The sequence below is a fragment of the Lathamus discolor genome, chromosome 3 (genome assembly GCF_037157495.1).
Source record: "Lathamus discolor isolate bLatDis1 chromosome 3, bLatDis1.hap1, whole genome shotgun sequence".
NCBI lineage: Eukaryota > Metazoa > Chordata > Aves > Psittaciformes > Psittacidae > Lathamus > Lathamus discolor.
The window spans coordinates 12,533,881-12,555,040 of record NC_088886.1 but is presented as its reverse complement, the minus strand read 5'-3'; the positions used below and the strand labels follow the sequence as shown (position 1 = coordinate 12,555,040).

The 21,160-nt window shown below is 46.3% G+C and overlaps 1 protein-coding gene across 8 annotated transcripts in view; it reads left to right on the top strand.

Annotated features, from left to right (window-relative positions):
• The window catches only part of ST3GAL3 (ST3 beta-galactoside alpha-2,3-sialyltransferase 3), a 197,136-nt gene that overhangs the window by 167,593 nt on the left and 8,383 nt on the right, over positions 1–21,160 (top strand). For 7 of the 8 annotated variants that reach the window (XM_065673551.1, XM_065673557.1, XM_065673553.1 and 4 more), the window contains 2 exons: positions 472–618; positions 11,707–11,853. In XM_065673551.1, the coding sequence (XP_065529623.1) occupies positions 472–618; positions 11,707–11,853 (294 nt within the window). The remainder of the gene's footprint in view (positions 1–471; positions 619–11,706; positions 11,854–21,160) is intronic. The other variant, XM_065673556.1, reaches the window with a different exon arrangement.

Below are 21,160 nucleotides of genomic sequence, written 5' to 3'. Positions count from 1 at the left end.
AATCTAGGATAAAGTTGAAAGCATGAGTAGAGCTGTATGGTCATTTTTAGCTCTTTGAATGTTCTTGAAAGCATTTGCTATCCAAGGGAACGTCCCCTTGGAGGCAGGTGGGAGTGATGACAGCATGTGCTGGAATGCTTAAGCCATTAACCAAACTAGCTGAAGTGCCAATTAAGAGTGAAAAGATGGCACCAGGGAGGGGGTTATTAGTCCTGAAGCCCAGGACTCTCTGTCTTCCTTACACGTCATCCAGACTAGCTCAAGTGCATCTGCACAAGCTGCTGTCAACCCTCCAGGATGCACCCGCTCCCCTACAACTTTTCATGAGTGCTTCTGGCAGTGAGCAGGGACAATGGGAACTGCTGCCAGCAATGCATTTTCATTTTTATAATTAATACAGAATTATAGAATTTGGTTTGTTGGTTTATCTTTCCTTTTTTATTTTTTTCCCTTTTTTTTTACTGTTACCAGAGTGCCTCTGATGGCTTTTGGAAGTCAGTGGCAACCCGTGTCCCAAGAGAACCTCATGAGATACGTATCTTGAATCCCTACTTCATCCAGGAGGCAGCTTTCAGCTTCATCGGATTGCCTTTCAACAACGGCCTGATGGGCAGAGGGGTAGGTATAAAGCAAAGCAAGCAAACCGTGGGGAAGGATGGGAGACCAAGCAGCAGTAGTCTTACACTGTACTTTTCCTTTGGGCCTCTGCTGATGGGAATTGAAGGGAAAGGAGCTTGGCTCTGTTATGGTGGCAGTGCTCAGCCTCCATCAGGCCAAGGCAAGATCCTTCCCTGGAACACTGAGGATTTTGTGCTGGAGCATCAATATTTCAGCAGTGTCTTGAAAGCAACTGTAAAGTTGCATCTGAGGCTTATAATAAAAGCGTGTAAAGGTTTGTTTTATGAGGCCTTTGGAGAGAAATTCTGATCTTACAGTGACAAGTTTTAGATGCAAAAGCTCACAAAAGAAAACAGTGCAAAAGACAGTCTTAGGTCATGGCTATTAACAAAAATACCTTCATGGTCATTCTCATATCTCTCACCCCCAGTGCAGCTTTTTGGAGTGTTAGTGTGGAGTAGGTGGTGACCTGGGTTTTCTGGATTATCTCACCCTGCAATGCTGTCCTCAGAACCTATTTATATTTGCTCTACCTAATATATCAACCATTAAGGAAAGTATTACTTGGGCGGGTAAATTACTCATGTACACATGTGATATAGTTGTTGATAGAGACTACACGTGACATTTTTGGGCACATTAGCACAGCTGACAAACCTAGGGAGAAGCACTTTTGCTGGACAAGGTCTGCTTGCTCTGCCCCTGGCGTTGTCCTTCCATTGTCACCAGTACAGGAGATTTGCCATGTCGCAGCAGGGATTTGGACCAGACAGAATAGTGCCTTGTTTTTCATGTGAAGTCTTCAGAAATATTAGAGGTGTTCGTTATGTGCAGGTCGGATGGGTGGGTGCCTGGAGATAGGAAATTCAGTTCTTAAAATGCTATGTAAAAGATGTGCAGACAGATTCAGCCACACAGAATGGATCTAAAGTGAAATGTGTTGCTACATATGTACATATGAAAGATGTCACGGGGTTTTGGAAGCACTGGTTTTTTACTCTGTGCTCTGAAGGTTTCTTATTCTAAATACTTCCATGAGGTAGAAAGTAACTTACTTCACTTCTCTGCCTTCTCCAGAACTTGCACTTAGAAAGATGTGGTCTTAATTTGTCTTCCAGAAAATCAGGAGCGCTGCCCCAGTAAAGGACAAAAATCATCGGACTTTTGCCTTTATTTTCTCCAGATTTGTTTTTATTTTTGAACACGTTATTTTAATACATAAGATATTACTTAAACTGAGAGGAGGAGAGAGAATCCGGAAATGAAAATGCTATGCACTGAAGTTTATGAGGTTTTGATAGGTTGTTTAACACACATCAGATTGGGAAATGAAGGCATCTTAATTGAAACCTGATGTTTCACTTCATGAAAGCCCATTTGAGCATTTAAAAATAGTTTATGGAGCTTTAAGGCAAGCAATCTTTGCCCATGACCCCTGCCAGATTGTGTAAATTGTAGTTCATTCCTTCAGATGGGGCAACAGGAGCTCTGCAGGTGCATCTGTGGGCCAGGATGTTAGAATACCCTGTGCTGTCTGTGCAAGGACACTAATACAGGGATTCCATCAGTTTAAAAACAAGTTTTACTGGAGTCTGAATTGTATCTTGGTAATACAAATTTGCTACAGACCTTTTTTCACTGAGAGTTTAAATGGGAAGAGTGGAAATCAGAGCACGTAGACCAAGAATCCAATTCTCATTAAAGATCTGAGAGATGCCCAGCAAGATGAGTGAGGCAGCTAGAGTGAGAATTGCTCCACAAGAGACAGAGTGACCCAGAAGCCAGAGACCATAGCTGACTGGGTTCAAGGTAATGCTTTAGAAATGCGGGACAGCCTGGAGAGCTTTACTCCAGAAGGAAGCCTATAAACATGGAAAAGGAAAATGTTGAGGTCTAGTAAGCAAAAGCAAAGCGAACATTATGTGTCCTGAGTTTCTCCTGAGGAACCAGGATGGGGCAGATTGGTGCCTTCGTGCTGCTCTGTGCTGTGGTATGTTGGGCAGGCTACACACAGGAGGATCAAGGCTGGGGATGCCTTAGTAATCAGGGCCAACACGAAATCCTCATAAAGAGCAGTAATATTCCACTCGTCTTTGGTTCTGATGCCTAAATAAACTTCAGTGCTTCTCTTGCACACCACATATGGTAACAATGTGCTGCCAATTAACTTTGTAATTTGGGGGCTTTTTCAGCAAGGTTGAGGAGAGCTGGTAAAATAGTTTGAGGCTGATCTCAAAGCGTTTTTCCCAGGATTCAATAAAGGGTGAATGTAGTAACATCCTCTGCTTTGATAGTATAATTTGGGCCAGATGGTTCTGGAGGATACTAGGAGGGTACAACTCAGATCTGCATTTTGATTGCACTTATGGCATTAGTAGCTGGAAGTCTGAGCAAGGAGCAAAACTGGTCACCCACAATGAACAGTGAGTTCCCTCTGGGACCAGTAAAGTTTTCAGGAGTTTCCTCAGTCAGTTTACTGTAGTCTTAAGAAGAGGGAGAGCTGTTTCCTGCTACACTGCTCTTTTCTTGGGATAAGCTGATTATAAAGAAAAACTTTAGTTTAGGATAGTAGCAATATCTGGGGAAAATTGAATGTTAATGCCTGAAGATGAATTATCATGAAAGAAATGAGCTAATAAAGATCCTCTTTTTGATTAAAGAATGTTCTTAAGGTGTGCATGCAGGCTTGGCTGTGTCACTAGCCAAAGGTGTATGTATGTGATTTATGTTATAGTGGAAGTTCTTTTTATAAGGGTCTTTTGGCCTTTAAACCAGACATTACTGGTATTGCAGCTTGTAATTCAGGCATGCAATAACCTACCTCACACTGCAGACAGTTTACTGGGGGACAAGCATGAACATCAGTTCCAAGGAATCATTGCCTGTTGCATGTCCAACAGTAGGGGTGGTTATTGCTGTGGTGCTTTTTGCTGTGTAGCAAATAGTTCTGTCCTCGCACTTGGAGCCATTGGAGCAGTGTGTTTCTGGCTTCTCTGGGAGCCCTGAGCATAGTGTGAAGTGGCCAGGAGAACATTTCAGATTACACAAATTATCAGGACTCTGAGAATTCCAGTGCAGACTGTGGTGTTTGTTTCTATCTTCCTGCTGTGCATCCATGGAACTGCTTGTGATTTAACTTCTTATGAGATGAAGCTCTGCTGCCCAAAGCTGCAAGCCTTTGATTTGTTTGTGTACTGGGAATGGCTGAATCTATAGACCCCTTAATAAAGAGATAAAATGTCCTTCTCTGGAGCTCACCCAGCCTCAGCACCAACTTGATGAAGGAGGAGCCATATGCAAGAGGTGTTAGCAGGCTGCATCAGGCACCTGGCCATGGATTAGCAGCACCTCTATAGAGCGCTGACAGCACTCATACACTCTGGGATTAACCTCTGATGCTGGAGTGTTAGCATGTCCTTCCCCATGGCTTCTTTTTGCTGTTACATGTGGGCAGACAGCCTTTCTGGAGATGCTGCTGGTGACCTTTTGCTCCTGAGGGAGTTTTTCAGCTCCACTGGCTGGTCATAATGACCCTTTATCTTGTTAGTACTGGGTGGCCATGGTGTCAGCAAGCTTTGTCTCCTGGGTTGTTGCTGCTGGACTGTTATGAAGACCATGTCTTGGGACCTGTTGGATCTTTATGGAGCAGAAAAGAAGTAGGGATGGCAGGAGCAGAGCAGTCTGCCACTCCATCCTTCCCAGTTGCATGCTTGTCCTTTTTTTTGGACTCTGACAGCATCTTCTAAGGCAGGCAGAGGGATGTGTAAAGGGCCACTGCAGCTGCAGTCAGTTAAATATAGAGACTAGTGTCACTGTTAAGCTTTGGGTTTGCAAGACAGTACATCTGCTTCATGGGCTGCACTGTCCAATCCTTTACCACTGCAGTGTGATCAGTCCATGATCTGCTGGGGAATGGACAATCAGACAAGCTATTATAGGGTAGCCGTTAGATGTACACCAGCTGCTTCTTGGTGAATGCTCAACCAGGTGCTTCTGCATGTGATAAATGCAAAGTAGCTGAAGGGAGTTTACTCTTCAATGAAAGAGTAGGCCATGAACTCCCATTTAGCATGGGGTGAAGCATCATGTGGTTGCCACAGAGCAGCTAGCATGTAGTAAAGTCATGCCCTTGCTTGCCCTCTGTTGTTAGGTCCCTAAGAAATACTCCCCACATTGCACAGGAATCTGCTCTACAGCAAACAAAGGTGAATCAGCTAGCACATCAGGTTAGATGTGGTCAAAGATATTCTACATGGGGTAACTAGTGGAGGTGAAGGAAAAGAGTTGGAGATGCTCTGCTTTGTCTTTTGAAGCCCAGTATTGCAGCTGATCTTGTGTATGGATGGAGGTAACTGTGGGAGCTGCACTGTGGGCTGTAACCTCCTGTGACAGGGAACCTCTGCAGAATGCCAGGCATTTTTCTGTCTAAAATAAGTGATGCTAAATTGCTTTTTATGCCGTATTTCCAAACTTGAAAGGTAAAGGAAGCAAAGAGTAGGTTTGGGTTGTTCCTATGCCAACATAAATGAGCAAACCCAAAATACAGTGACTGTTGTATATACCATGTGATGACTATTATAGTTTTGTTCAGTATTTCTTTTGGTTTCAAGACTTCATTGCTCTTAGGTGATGAGGTCTGTAACTGATGAAACTAGGGCAGCAGTTTTTCTCAGGTAAGCATTTTTGTCCAGTTTTCCCTCAAATAAGTCAATACAGTAATGAAACTAGGTGCATTATTGTTTGTAGGGAGCTTATTCTTTAGCAATGCCCTTTTGTTGAAAAAGGTAACAGTTGGGATAGTCTGAACAATCCAATGTATCTGACCCTGAGCTGAATAAAATCCCATAAATAACTGGAATTCATTTAACATATTAAGGGAGTCAAATATTTCTAAAAACAGATTTACAGCAGTCATTTCCTTCCAGTCCAGCAGGCAGTGACACAGGAATGACCCGGGCATGGAATGAAAAGCAGCAAGACCTTTCACATGCACCAAGCAAAGAGTAGTTACGGTGCCCTGGTTCAGTCACCAACACTCGATCTCCAGTGCAAGCCTTAAAGGTGATGCTCAGCTTCCATTAAGTCCAGAGAAGGGGTGGTGCCAGTCATTTCTGCTAACTGGCTTCTTTTCTTTTCTGAGTAGAAGTCAGTCTTTAAAGCCTCTTCAGGGGGAGCAATGGAAGATGAAACAGCAGTGGCTTGAGGGGAAGCCTTTTATCTTTCCCCTTGCAGCAGAGAACAGTGTAGGAGCAGTAGAGAGCCTGTCCTGTGTCTTGTCTGTACTGCTAAATGCATTTCTGGTCCCCTGTCCTGGTAGTGCAGACTGACTGTGTTTGCACCAACGCAAAGCTTGCAGCGATCCCTGATGCAGCTCAAGACCAGAGATGTTTGCCTCTCGTCTTTATGCTTTTCTCACCCAGGATCAACCACACATGTGCTCACCTCATCCATGGAGGACATGTGGCAGCAGGCCCCTGGAAGGAGCCATGCTCCGGATGCACAGGCAGCCTTTACCCAGCACTGCTGCAGTGATGTGTTGCTCACCACCACTGTGTTTGCTGCTTCTGTTTGTCACATGGCCTTTTGGTGTCGTCTCTGGCTCATCTGTCAGTCTGCTGTGTTCTCTCAGATGGGACTCTCTCAAACGGGACCAGGCAAAGGCCTGATCCCTGGAGAGCATTATATTAGACATTACATTTTCCAGATGTTTGGTCCTAGACAAGCAGGCCAGGCTGGGAAACATGGGCTGTCAGTTCAGGCCACATTGTCCAGGGATGTTGCCCTTGTAATTCTTTATCAGTGCTGGAGAGGGGATGCTGAACCTGGTACCCACCATGGCCCCTAGCTGGAACAGAAACCTGTGAGACACAGCAGGGGGTACAGAGCTTGCAAGGACAAGTTCAAGGCTTGTGTCAGGGAACTGGCAGGGGGAGAGGATTGCCAGTGCTTTCTGGGATCTTGCCATTCCCAACTCTCCCTGGTTGGTGGGCACCGGTTAAGGTCAGAAGCTCATCATGGCCACATCCGGAGCAGCATTCCTGCTGGGAACTCCAAAAGCCCCATTCTGTGGCCTGGCCTGCACTGACTAGTGTTTATGAGGCTGAGAGGCATCCCAAGAGGCTTCTGCCTCTTGAATAGCCACTGCTGGGCTGCCATTCTTCAACCGTGTGATTGAAAGCAACATTGCTTGGGAGTACAGGAATACCCAGGCACACAGAAAGCCATTTTCAGGAAGACAGGCTCTGAGCTGGTCCAACCCCAGATTCCTGAGGCAAGATGTTAGGATTTTGGTTAAAAAGGCCTAGAATAACAAGAGGGCTGCTCAGTTGTTTGAGTTTTATTTTCATAATGCAAGAGGTGTGGTGGTTGCTTTGGTATGTCTTTGGGGCACGGCGCAAGGGTGTGTGTGGTGAGATAGCACTGACGCATTGTGCAGGGCATAGCAAGCCAGGTTTGGCAGAGCCATGTCCATGATGCTTAATTTCTTTTGGAGTGACCTGTCGCCCACCTTGCCCTGAAGGTTATACATGCTTCATTAGGTCCAAATTAGAGCTTAGCCGCAAATTAATTTATATGCCTGTGTACAATGAGAAGAGCTTGGAAACTGTGTAGATGTAGCCAGAGGATAATTATAACCGTTTGCTCTCTCTGATGCACCTCCCCTCTTATTTGCCACTTCTTAGAGGAGAGGGCAGCCCTTTCCCCCGGACCTGGAGAGTGCTGCTGAGTTGGCTGCTGTGCAGCATAACCAGAGACACTTCTTTAGATCCTACAGGGCCTTTTCTTCCCCATGCTGCAAGCTGGAAAGGGTGGTGCTTCATTTTCAACAGAGGAAAGGAGTAGCAGAAGCTCAGCAGGCTGTCATAGGAGAAAAGGGCTCAGTTTCTATAGTTTAAACCAAGTCAGGACCAAAGCACTGTATTGACTTACAGTAATGACATTTAATTAACCAGGAGACATGCTTCTTTTATACGTCTGTTCAAGCTGGCTCTTTTTTCAACTTGGCTCCTTCTTTTTTTCAAGTCTGTCTGATTCCCCTTCAGTTACTATTTAATCTGTCTGATGATTGCTGCTTCTTTAACTGGAGCAAATACCCAGTTACATGTGTTTGATCCAGGTGGACGTGGGTACACACACAGTTTGTACACACGTTCTCTTAGCAGGTGCTGTTTTCCATACCATTTACTAAGGGTGGGCTCTGCAAGCAGCCTCGGGCTGCCCTAAACAGTTCCTGCCCTCAGTGAATAGCAGGGATAATAATTTTACAGTATTTTCAAGGTGGTCCTCTCTAGCCCCCAGGGTTCTGACTGCAGCAGTGGAACATGATGCTGCATCTCAACAGTGAACGTGTGAATGGCTTCAGATCTCTTGTCTTCAAGGGGGACACACATGCTGAGCTGTAGCTACCATAGTATTGGAGGGTGCCAACATCACCAATTTTAATTAAACTAAGGCATAGTTTAATTAAAACCTGCCATCAGATCATGAGTTTCTGGATTTTAGGACAACACTAAACTATTTTGCTAAGGACACCATTTGTGATAGTTGTGGGGGCCAAACCTGATACATCTACTACAATACAAAGGGTTAGGAAGTCTTTGGTAGCCTGTGGTATTTTAATCATTTTTGAGAGAGGAGCAGGCACTATTGAGATACTGCATTTCAGGAACTACTAAAAAACAGAAGCAGGTGAGAAAACTGTCTCCCACTTTTCCATTTAAAACCATTGGAGGTATTATGCCTAGAATAAAGTCAGGCAGATATTTGGTGTCCAAAGGAAAGTTCACTTGTGATTTCTGTAATCTGTTATTCTCCAAACAGAAATAAGGATATGCCTGAAAGAAAGTTATGGTGGTTTGGCAGTCCTCCCGTAAGGTTGGGTAGTATGATTAATTCTCTGTGGTTTGTAAGATTCACATTAGAAAGTCAGCTCTTAAATGCTAACTCGGCCAGTGAAATTCCCTCCAGGCAAAGACCCTGTGTCTCCCTTGAGCTGTACCGTGGGAATGGGCCCAGTGCAAGTGTGGGTGGCGTTAACACCGTCGTATTCCCACCAACAACACGACACATTCTCAAGGACATAACCGTTTACTCACTATGTTTTGGACACTGTAACTACAGCTCAGCTGAGGGAAAGGGTTTTATGGCATGTCCCCTTACCAGCTGATGCAATTCCAGTGACATGTGAATGTCACCTTCTATGTAAAACATAAAGCTGAGAATATCTGAACTTGAACTGCCGTGCCTGGAAGACAGGATGTTCTGGCATGTTTTGAAATTTGGGTAAATTTTCTTATCCTTGCCTAATAAACTTTCTTCTTTTTTTTTTTTTTTTAACCCTATTTTATGATATTTTATGGCTACCAGTGAACTAACAATTAACTAGTGCCCAGAATAAAACCGATATTGTTTCTGTTGAGTATCAACTGAAATTAAGCAGCAGGAACAAAATGAATCTGTTGTCTTTCCTAACATCCAGAGCTGACACAGGAGGCTGTAGTTAAGGTCTTTTAATTTCAGATGTGCACCGTTACAGTTGAAATGTTTGAATTTTCTGTCTCACTGATCTAGCCATAAGCAGTTGTTGCCCATTTGTTTTCAGATTAGTGTGATTCCAGTACACTGTTACGGAATAGTTTTGCTCCCAGCTCTGCACTTCTCAGCTAGGGTATAGGTGGCATTCTTTGCTTGGAAAATGTTGATCTTGGAACAGTTAGGCAATGATAAGTGAGCAAGGTAGTGTGTTGCCAAAAGCCAGCTCGTTTGAATGAGACAGAGAAACTCAAAACATGATGTTCTAACAGACTGGGCTCTAACACAAGGTGAAATGCAATAACATTGCTCGCTAGTTCAGGGTAAACCATTTTAAATGCAAAATGTGAGTGTGCAGTTGGTTTCTACATCTCAGCTAAGAGGCTGTCACCCTTGGTGACTGTCTGAGCATGTCCTCTGAAATCATGATGCTTTTGGTAACAGCCAGTGTTGGGTGCTCTACAAATGAAGATAAGATATGTGGGTGGATATCTCAGCCTCTCCTTAGCCCCTGGGATAAAGCTCCCTCTGGATTCATCTGGCTAAAGAGGAGCTAGAAAAGTCTGTGAACTGGAGTTTTACATTGGAAACACGTCTGTCACAGGGGTCATGCTCATCTAAGCACACAAGAGGAGCTGCAGCCGTACAGCACCACTGCTAGAGGGCCTCAGCAGAAGCCAGATGAAATGGGAAGGGCTGAGGCTGGATTTTGGTTCAAGTGGCAGCTTAGTAGACAGGGAGGACATTTGGGATGTCCCTACTTAGTGTGCTACTACCCACCTCCAACTGGCTTCCCACTGCTCCTCATCTTCCCAATATGCTGTGGCAAGGAACGCACACAAAGAGTTGTGGTCAATGGCTCGATGTCCAGCTGGAGACAGGGAACGAGTGCTGTCCCTCAGGGATCGGTGTTGGGACCGGTCTTGTTTAACATCTTCATCACTGACATGGACAGTGGGATTGAGTGCGCCCTCAGCAAGTTTGCTGATGACACCAAGCTGTGTGGTGCGGTTGATACGCTGGAGGGAAGGGATGCCATCCAGAGGGACCTTGACACACTTGTGAGGTGGGCTGATGCCAACCTCATGAAGTTCAACCATAACAAGTGCAAGGTCCTACACCTGGTTCGGAGCAATCCCAGGCACAGCTACAGATTGGGCAGAGAAGAGATTCAGAGCGGCCCTGCAGAGAAGGACTTGGGGGTGTTGGTCGATGAGAAAATGAACATGAGCCGGCTGCAGTGTGCGCTCGCAGCCCAGAAAGCCAACCGTATCCTGGGCTGCATCAAAAGGAGCATGACCAGCAGGTCAAAGGAGGTGATCCTGCCCCTCTACTCTGCTCTCGTGAGACCTCACCTGGAGTATTGTGTGCAGTTCTGGTGTCCTCAACATAAAAAGGACATGGAACTGTTGGAACAAGTCCAGAGGAGGGCCACAAGGATGATCAGGGGACTGGAGCACCTCCCATATGAAGACAGGCTGAGGAAGTTGGGGGCTGTTGAGCCTGGAGAAGAGAAGGATGTGTGGAGACCTCATAGCAGCCTTCCAGTACCTGAAGGGGGCCTATAGGGATGCTGGGGAGGGACTCTTCGTCAGGGACTGTAGTGCCAGGACTAGGGGTAACGGGTTAAAACTTAAGCAGGGGAAGTTTAGATTGGATATAAGGAGGAAATTCTTTCCTGTTAGGGTGGTGAGGCACTGGAATGGGTTGCCCAGGGGTGTTGTGAGTGCTCCATCCCTGGCAGTGTTCAAGGCCAGGTTGGATGAAGCCTTGGGTGAGATGGTTTAGTGTGAGGTGTCCCTGCCCATGGCAGGGGGGTTGGAACTGGATGATCTTGAGGTCCTTTCCAACCCTAACTATTCTATGATTCTACGATTCTATGGCACAGGCCAGAGTGCCCTTTGCCTTTGGTGTGCCCCTGAGCAAAGGAAGGGGTCTCAGTGCACACTGCTGACTCCTCCCCATCTCCCAGAGCTGTGTAACAGCCTCCTTAAGCTGCTTTTGCTATAAGTAAAATAGAGAGTTTGTACTGTTCCTCACTTTTGCTCCTGTGTGGTGGTCCATTTGGGATAAGTATTCCTCCCTGGCCTAGCTGGAAGCCAGTGATGCGCATCGTATTGTAATCTAGTATCTACCTCTGTTTTGACTTCAGAAAACTAACGTATCCACTGTGATTCATCCTCCAGCTCATCTGCTGCCCCATTCTCAGAATAGCAAAGTTGTAGAAGGCGAGTCTGACTGTTTACATTAATCCCTCTGCCCTGCAATACTCCCCTGGAGAGTCAGGTCATAGAGCCCCAAGCAAGAGCTGCTGCTTTTGTACTAGATGTTTTGCAATAAGCTGGTTAATATGATTTTCTTTACCCATTGTGGGAGACTATTGACCATGCAAGCTGGCGTTGGGCAGTTGATGTGCAGATATAGCCAAATAGCCTGCTCCCGATTTTCTGCGTAGTAGCAGCAGTGTCCCTGTGAGCAGAGTCAATAAGAGGAAATCTTTGATTCTAGAAATGGCAACCTGCTAATGACTTCCATTCCTGCTTTCTCTCCTCTCAGAACATTCCTACCTTGGGAAGCGTAGCAATAACCATGGCGCTCCACAACTGTGATGAGGTGGCGGTAGCTGGGTTTGGCTATGACATGAGTTCACCCAATGCACCGCTGCACTACTATGAGAACATCAAGATGTCTGCCATCAAAGAGGTAGGGAGCTCCTGCTGAGCACATCTTCGTCCCAGGCCTTCCGACCACCCCAACTCCAGAACCTGACTTGGATGGTGATGTCAACTTCCAGCTTTCCTGTATGGGTCAAAACACAGCTTCACCCATGCATTTGCCAGTAAAATTCTAGACATTCTCCCAAGTGTGATGTGTGTTAAAAATGGTTGTTTCTGCTGGGAAAAGTTCTCTGGAATGTGTATATGTGATTCCTTCTTCGAGCAGCAGGGAAAAGTTTCAAATAAATGTTAACTTGAGTTAGGGTGAAAGGGAGCAGTTCTGCTCTGGGGATGAAAAGATGTGGCCTCCTCCTGCTTTTTGATCCTTTGTATTGCTCTCTAATCCATAGGCTTCTTTCACTAGATGATCCCCTCAGCCCCTGTGAAATGTGGAGGAGGTGAGATTAGCCCGTGCATGTTAGCTCTCAGCTGACTCTTCAGCAGTAGTTAGCTAGTGTAAACACATCACTGCTCTGAGGAGGCTGCTCTTTAATGCCAGCTCGACATTAGAAAGATTTTCTGGTGCTATCACAGTAAGATGAACAGCATTTTTAGAGGCACGTTGGTATAATGCAGCAATACAAAGATGCTCTTTCAGGTCTGTTCATTTCCTGTACCAAACTAGAGCAAACTTGGACACTGGTCAAAGCTTCTACAGTGGGAAAGTTTGATGGTTTATTGATAGAGCTCATTCTTTCCCATCACGGATGTTGCCCAGGTCTTTCTAAGATTGCTGCTCCCTCTTCACTGGCTTCTGGGTAGGGAAACTTTCTCCATCCTACTCCACGTTGTGAAAATTGTATTGTTCGTGGTCAGTAGCTGTCTCCTTGCAGTTGTTCGCCTTGCATTTATTCACCTCAAGCGCTTTGCCATTGATCCAAGCCAGGAGAGAAGCTGGGAAGCTGTGTTTTTCCACATCACAAGATTGTACGTGTCTTAGTACTCTCACAGGCTGTAGGCTGCATGACCCTAGGCAGACTGAGAGGAATTAGAAATCAGTGATTAGTCACCTTGAGAAATAAGAAGAAGGTGTCTAATGATCAGAGTAATGAGGCTTTGGAACAACCTCTCGGCAGAGGCCAAACAAATTGATTTTGGGAAAAGACTGTGAGGAGGTCCCAGATATAAAAAAGGACCAAACGTTTTTGTCCTGAGGTACCTTCTGGGCCTATGGAGGTAGCCAGAAAGTCTGCCTTGCTCTGTGGAATAACCGTGGATTTAATCAGTCCAGGCTGGGAAAGTGAGTGCCCATTTACAGGATTTAAGAGGTATGTCCAGAGAGAAGTGAATTGAGACACTACTTACAGAGGTGGTGTCTGGCTTGTGAAATCCCTGGATGGAAAATAGCTGAGGAATGTCATTCTTGTAGTAGTGGAGGAGGTATCACCGTTTGTTTGCCCAGTTCTGTCTCTTCCCTGGGTGTTTGCTTATAACCACTGTCTGAGACAGAACCTTGGGCTACCCAGGCTCAGGACTGAGTCAGTACAGCTGGTTCCAGCAAAGACACCACTACACCACGGTGAAAATGAATGCAGATGCCTGGCTCCAGCAGTGGGTACAGAGACTGTTCACGACAGTTTCAGGAAAAGCTTTTGCCTGCGTGGAACCCACAGTATCTACTCTGGTGAATCGGCTGCCTTTGGTGAAGAATCACTCTTGCCTAGTTGTCCCTCCTGTCTCATAAGGATGTCTGCTCATGGGCATGGGGACATTCACATCAGGTGTCCTGTGACAAGCCTGTTTTGCAACCTAGTAGGTGTCTCTGAACTCAAGGACACCTAAGCAGGAGTTGACAAGAATGAAGTCTTACTGCTCTTGATGCTTACATGAATCAATAGGAAAAGTTGGCAAAAAGAATTGGATGACAGAGTCTGTGGCTGAAGTCGCCAGTCCACATCACTTGGATCTTTGACTCTGGAGGGCAGCACCCTGAGTGGGATGCACAAACCAGCAGAATAAATGAGGGAGTCACTCTTGGACACCATATGTGGTTTCAGGAATAAATCTTGAATGGCACAGGGCAGTAAATGAAGGTGAACATGTGAAATGCAACCAGTAGAGAGACCAGTTGGTGCCTGGTTTGTCAGGCCTCTGCTGTCTGGAAGCTGTCGGTCATCATGTTCAGCATGTTCTATATGGAGGTGAGGGGGTGTTGAAAGGTTCTGGTGAAGCCTTACTAATTCAGATGTCAGTGGGTCTGTTTCTGCAGCTGGGGCTGTTGATGAGAGCTTTGCAGGCCAGCATAGCTGGTTCTAGGAGGAAGGTTCCTCTTCCACTTGAAGGCTGGTTATGTGATATGTGTCTGCCCATCTAATCCTCACATCCTCACCCACAGGCTCCTCTTACATTTCGCTGTCCCAGTACAAGAAAAGCCATCTGTTCCCACGTATCAATAATTAAAGCTCCTCCTGCCTCTGCCCCTCCCAATATGACAAATTGTTTGTGATATTGTGGAATGTGAAGAGCAGAGAGAGGATTGCATTTCTTTCTCTCCCATTTAATATTAATGGTAGCTGATAATTGTTAGTCACCTGAGGGTAAATTTGAAAGGTGAAGGGCATAATAGTTTTGTGCAGTTGCTCTCAAAGAACACACAAATGGAGATTTGCCCTACTCTAGACTGGAAGCACCCTGCACACCCTTCTCTTCAAGAGACCTGTGCATGGTTTGCAAATGAGAAGGCTGGCCTGCGTTGGTAACTTGTGCCAAAACTTGCTCTTGCTATTGCTGAAAGGAGACTGACCCAGAGCCAAATTCTGCCAAGGTTTTTGTCTATTCCATCTGCTCTGATGCCCAAAGGCCCAAGAGCATCCACAGCATTTTCCTCAGTGTTACTTTGGACCTCCGGGATTGTGTCCTCCCTCCTGATCGTCGACTTTCCACCTCTAAAGGAGCTCCTAAAGCAGGCTATGCTTTGAAATTATTCTAGTATCTTCTTTATCCTCTGTCTGGCCTGCAGACCCATGAAGGCTCAAGTACTGAATCCTGGGCAGGGGAACAGAACAGGTATGCTTAACATAGCAACATCAAAGCCGTGAAACAACTGCCATGGGATTCAGCAGTTCACCATGATGAACATCCCAGGCAGGAACACCCACAGTTTGACGAGGCTTTGGTGGGGCAGAACCTCTGTTTCTGAAGTTCAGATCTTTTCCCTTACTGCCAGGTCATTCCCAGCCTGAAGGACCAAGAATCTTCAGTGTTTAAGCCTGGAGAGCAGCTGCAGGGAAGCTCCACCCTGAAACCATCTCTGTCTTTACAGAGGAAATGTACACTCCAGCAGTGTCCTGGGTCTGGAGGTACCACATGTGTGTGTCTGGCTCGTGGAAGTCTCTCTGGGAGCGTCCGTTGAGCCCCTTACCTTCCCTGCTGTCCTCAAGGCGAACAGGCCTCCTAGTGAGCGTGCGTCCTCTCAGCAAGGTGTGTCACGGATTTACACTCGAGTCCTGCTTGACATCTCTCTGGACACCCCTGAAACCCTGTGACTCATATCTGAGGAATTTGTTCTGATTACATAAAAAAAGCCAGCAAAATGTGCTCGCTTGCTCACAGCTGGGCGGAGATGCCTCTCCCATGCCAAGACTGAGGTGATAAAATCTCTGTGGAAATGAATGTGATTTTTCCTGTTGCTCTGTGGGACTTGCGGCTGAATTTCCAAGAGGAGAAGCAGGCAGCCCCAGTGTACAGTTTTGCTTAGTCTTTGCTTTCCCCGCGGGGATAAAAGCCTTCAAGGTCCAAGATTGTGCTGCTATTGCACAGCAGGCAGCTACCTCCACTGCCTCTTCCAGCATCTCCAACTCCCAAGGGCTGGGCAGAGGTAAGGGCTATGCGAGGAGGCAGATGCTCTGAAGTTTCATCAGTATTACCAGTCAAGGGGAAGTGTATAGTCTTCGGACTCTGGTCAGTGACACGGCTGCAAAATTCCTATGGATTGTTCTGTGCTTCTGAATGCTCATGAGACTAAGTTTCTCCAGTGTAGTCCTGGATGGCTTCCTTACCCCCTGTCCTAGGTATATGGGGGTACTCCAGCCAGGGTACGTCCAAGCAGACCTGCTGGAGAAGACCGTTTTCTGTTCTTAAGTGTGCTCCAGAGAGCTGGAAGCACACTGGTGCGGTGCTTTCAGTTTCAGGTTGTGAGCTGGAAAATTAATGCTTGCAGTGCAGAGCCGCCCCTGGATCCCAGCTCTGCTGCCCAGCACCTTCTTCCCTCATCTCTCCTCTTGTCCCCATCAATGCCAGGGGTGCAGAGTCCCTGGCCTGCACTTCAGCAGAGGTTTTCTAGGTGGTGTGAAGACAGCTTGCTGTTCTCTAGTCTGTTCCTGAGAGACTGCTGCCCAATAGATCCAGTGTACACTCTCACAGGTGATTTTTCAGAATGCAGAATGTCAGATGTGTCATCTCCCTTCAGTTACCATTTTCCCTATTCCAAATAACTTTGCAACAGCTTTCCACCCTTGGCTGCTTCCACGAATGCTGTACAGAAAATGACTGAGTCCTTGCCAAGGTGTCTGCTCACTTGTTTCTGTTTTCGTGGCAATGAGTCCACTGAAGCTGAATTTTGATATAGTTTATTGTATTTTTTATTTCTTGCTCAGGTCCTGTAATGCTTCCTGCCCAAGCACTCCATAAAAGTATAGGTTTATCACAGGTCACTGTCTTCTATTAATCTAGAAGTGTCAGATCCACTGGGAAAATAGCAAAGAAAACATGGAAATGGGGGTGAGGAATAAGAGAGTCATTTTAAAATAAAGGCTTTTCTGGATAAAAAAATATGAATGAATCTGCCCATAAGGATTACAATACACCTTCACTGATAGTGTCAAAACAGGGTAGTATTTCAGGCAGAGATTTTTCAGGATGGGAAGAAAGTGACTGTTTAGAATAGTAAAAACGTATCCATAAGGAGTTGATAAAACTAAGAGAGCAGGAGGCTGTGTTAAATCATGGGAATGAAAGGCAAGAATAGCTCCTGACATCCCTCCATTTGCTCTGCCCTGGCGTCGTGATATGGAGGCGAGCTTCAGTCTCCTGGTCATTTCTTGCCAGAGCAAGATTGTGAGCGAGGAGTCACCTCGGACACCACACAGGGAACCCCTGAGCTGTCTTCTCCGCAGCTGGCTGCATGCTGCCACAGGCACTTGTGGTTGGTAATAGCAGAGGATGCATGGTTAAAAGCCACCCTTATCCATCCAGACCCCGCGTGTGGCACTCGTGTCACACAGTGGAGCTGCTGACTGGTCTCCTTTTCACTGTAGAAGCAGATCAAGCGCCGGCGCCGATGCTGTTGGAGGTGTCAGCGCCTTTGATACAGCTGTGCCCCGCACTTCAGTGCCTCGCTGCCTGACCCGAGGGGGAGGTGGTGCCATTGCCTTTGACGGCTTCTTTCTGATCATTGGCTTCACTTCCCCAGCAGGTCTTTGTGCGATGCTGGAGGACACCATCTTGTAACATTTCTTATTCAGCCTGTGTAAGGGCTGTCACAAGGGCCAGGGGAGGTGGCCTGCAGCACGCAGTGACACACAGCTTTGTCTCTGTCTCTCCCCGCCAGCAGCTACCTCTCAGAATAATCCACAAACATCAAGTTTGGAGCCTCGGCCCATAAAGGCACAAACAATAGTGCTTTATCATCATCTGGGCTCTCTCTGTGAAGCCGTCCTTTGCATTTTAAATCAACACAAGTTGCTTAGGAGGGGGTGGTTGGGCTGCTTCAGGCCTCCAAGTACCTTAAAGTTTGCGGTAGCCAGCAAGAAGAACAAAACTCCTTTGAAAGCCGGGCAGATGTCTAGCCTGGTGATTTATAGACTGAAAACACAGCTATTCGAGCCTGGCTGATGAATTGCGATTGGAGTACAAGGAATGGTGCAGACTGAAATGGAGGTCAGCTTTGGAGGGGGAGGTTAGGGGCTGGGGCAGGGGTACCTCTGAAAGGGCAGTGCCTTTTTTTGGGGTCGGCAGTGATGACTGATGAGGTTTATACATTTTTGTCTTTGTTTAAAAGCCACCTGTTTGACAGCGTTTTGGCTGAACAGAGGCCTCACATGCTGTTCCTGTGCATAAGGACTGTGTTTCTATGTAATAGAAATCTGGGAAAGATTGATGGAATACAGGTATTGCCTCGTTCAGTAGGACAGAAGTACGGTGACAGTCGTGGAATATCCCTGTGCACTAATAACAGCAAGGAAGGTGAGGCTGTAGGATGGACAAAAGCAGAATTAAGATTTGGACAAGATCTCTGTAGGAAAAGACAGTAAAAGATCTAGAGGGGTATGTCAGAGGCCAGCTGCTGAACCCAGCATTGAACACAGACTTCTGTAAGGGCGGTTGGTACCACAAAAGTTGCACTGTCTTGGATGTCCAGTAGGAGCCAGTGCTATTGTCAAGAGAAGAGCCTGGGTATTCCCAGATGCAGTAGCTCTTTTCACCAGTGCTGAGGGTGCAAGAAGAGCTGATGGCCTTTCAGAGCCATTTTTAGCAGGCATGCCTTGTAGAGGGACATTTTAGGAAGTAGCCTTTGATCAAGTGGCTTCATGGTTAAATTAAATGGAAAGGCAAGAGAAGGCATATTATAACTCTGATACTGCTTCCAAAGGGAGGGATATTGATAAGTGGGAATGTATCTAGACTGCAGGGTGGCACTCAGCAGTACTGGAGGGGTGCTTAGTGGAACTGGGGGGGCTGTGTCTGACCTCTCTGGCTCTAGACGTAGCCTGAGAGAGTGGGCTACCAAAAGCAATTGCACTGAAGAGCTCATGGACTCCCTGTGGACTTGAAATCAATTTTTGTGAAAAGTGCGGAAATTATTTGCAATTTGTGTTTGTAGCAAGGGGGGCACTGCAGAAAAAGGCTGTAGACACAACTTCATAAATAACTGCTTCAGAGCGGTGTTAGATGTTAACAGGGGAGTGGGGGAGAGCATTAGGAGACTTCACACTGATGGCTGGAAAAGACTGAGATAAAGTGAAAACTGGCAAAAGTCCAAGAAGAAATTAGAGGCTGAAAAATGGTGGGAGGCTGAAAAGGGGTGGGAGGCCAAACAAGAGGAGGAGGACAAAAAGTGGGGGTGATCAGGGGCTGGAGCACCACCCATATGAAGACAGGCTGACAAAATTGGGGCTGTTCAGCCTGGAGAAGAGAAGGCTGCGTGGAGACCTCATAACAGCCTTCCAGTACCTGAAGGGGGCCTATAGGGATGCTGGGGAGGGACTCTTCATTAGGGACTGTAGTGATAAGACAAGGGGTCACGGGTTAAAACTTAAATAGGGGAGGTTCAGGTTAGATATAAGGAGGAAGTTCTTTACTGTGAGGGTGGTGAGGCACTGGAATGGGTTGCCCGGGGAAGTTGTGAATGCTCCATCCCTGGAGGTGTTCAAGGCCAGCTTGAACAGAGTCTTGGGTGACATGGTTTAGTGTGAGGTGTCCCTCCCCAAGGTGGACACTAGATTATCCTAAGGTCCTTTCCAAACCAAACCATTTTTCTATGATTCTGGGAAAAGTCAAGTTGAAATGGATCTTGCAAAAGAAAATAAACAAACACTGGACAGTCCCACTGCCAAATAAATAATGTGGAAACAAGGAAAGAATTACCAGGGCTTGGCATCCAGGGAGGTGGAGGAAGCAGAAGGCATAGTGATTAAACAGCCAAAGTGGGAATCCCATGAATTGATATGTTACCTCCATAAGGGTGATGTGATGAACATGAGGGAAGGGGTGCCTTACAGTGAGAAGTTCACAGAAACAGAAAATGACTGGGTCAGCAGTGAAAGGCAAAAGCCATTGGAGCTAATGCACTGGGAGTGACAGCTCGAGAGATCTGTGTTCCAACCACTGCGCTCTTGAGCCAATGAAGCTGCAAGTCCAGAGGAAAAGGTCCTCAATAAATCTATCAGGTTACGCGTGGTTCCCCAGGATTAGGTTGTAGTGAACGTAATACCTTTTTCCTTTCTTTTTTTTCCTTTGGGGGGTGGGGGGGAATGGGAGTGAGGCAAGGAAAATAATCCTGTCAAATTCAGACCTCTTCATCTGACCCTAGAGGTACTATTCAGAACTTGAGAGCAGAGTTGAAATGAAAGAATAATTAAATCCTGAAAGCAAACACAACATGGATTTACCAAAGGCAGGTTACAAAAACGAATTTAATAGCTTGATTTGATTAAAAAAATCATTCTGGGGACAGAGGAAGTGTAGTAGGCCAGTGTGTCTGAAGTTCAGTTAAGTGTGCAGTACCGTGCCGTGGGAGGTACAGTTAGTTGAGCTTCAAAAGCTATGGTTTGGTGCAACACCTGTACGTGAATAGGCTCTCTAAAGGAGAACACAAAGAGCAGCACTGAATAGACGGCTGGGAGTTCCCCCACAGGAGGTCATGTTTAGTGTTTGCTTTACTGATTTTTGGCGCAGAAGGCAATGGTGTGCAAGGGGAATTTGTGATGAGGCAAAACCAGGTGTGGTCAATACAAGGGAGGATCAAAATACCATCCAGGAACACTGTGAGCACCTTGAGAACAGGAGTAAACTGGGTGGCGTGAAACCTAAGAGTATGAATGGAAGGTCATGCTCTTTGGTGCTGTACCAGAAATTTTGACTTTAAACTGGGGGAGCATTCTTTGGCAATGGCAGAGGAGGAAAGTGCTTAGATAGGTACAAATAAATCACAAGGTAATTCAGGATGAGAGGCTGTTACTCTGGAAAAAGAAAGGCAAATACAGATCTGGAAAGACTAGAAGAAGGGATTTCTTGGCGAGAGAGAGAATTAGCTCTGCAGGAGGCAATGGTGAGCCTTTTTTTCTCGTTCACAAAAAGTAAACTTGGAGTAAATAGGGTCAGAGGGAGCTACTACACTCCTGGGAAATTTCCCAGTTTTTATAGGGGAAATAAACAGCCCGTTTTACTAGAAGGAAGAAGACGTGGCTTGTTTAGCTTGGTAAAATGAAGAGATAGGGTTACTGTCTCTCTATGTATTAAGAATAAGCAGGAGCTAAGAGCTGTTTAAAATTTCAAGTTGGTCTAAGGCTAACTGAGCATAAAGGAGCTGTGAGTCAATCTCTTGAACACAAAAAGATGAGGGTGCACAGCCCTCCCTTTTGTTTCAGTGTTATTTCCTAGGGGATGCAGGTGGGACAGGGCAGTCTGCGGGATGCTGCCATGTCCCGGCAGATGGACTGAGAGAGGAGGGGGCAACAGGTCCTGAACAAGGAGATGTGCACAGGGAGATGAAGCTGCAGCTCAGGGGTGGCCATGAAACACCCAGTGAGTGTGGTCACCATGGCAGGACCAGAGCAAGGGCATGGACTAGGCAG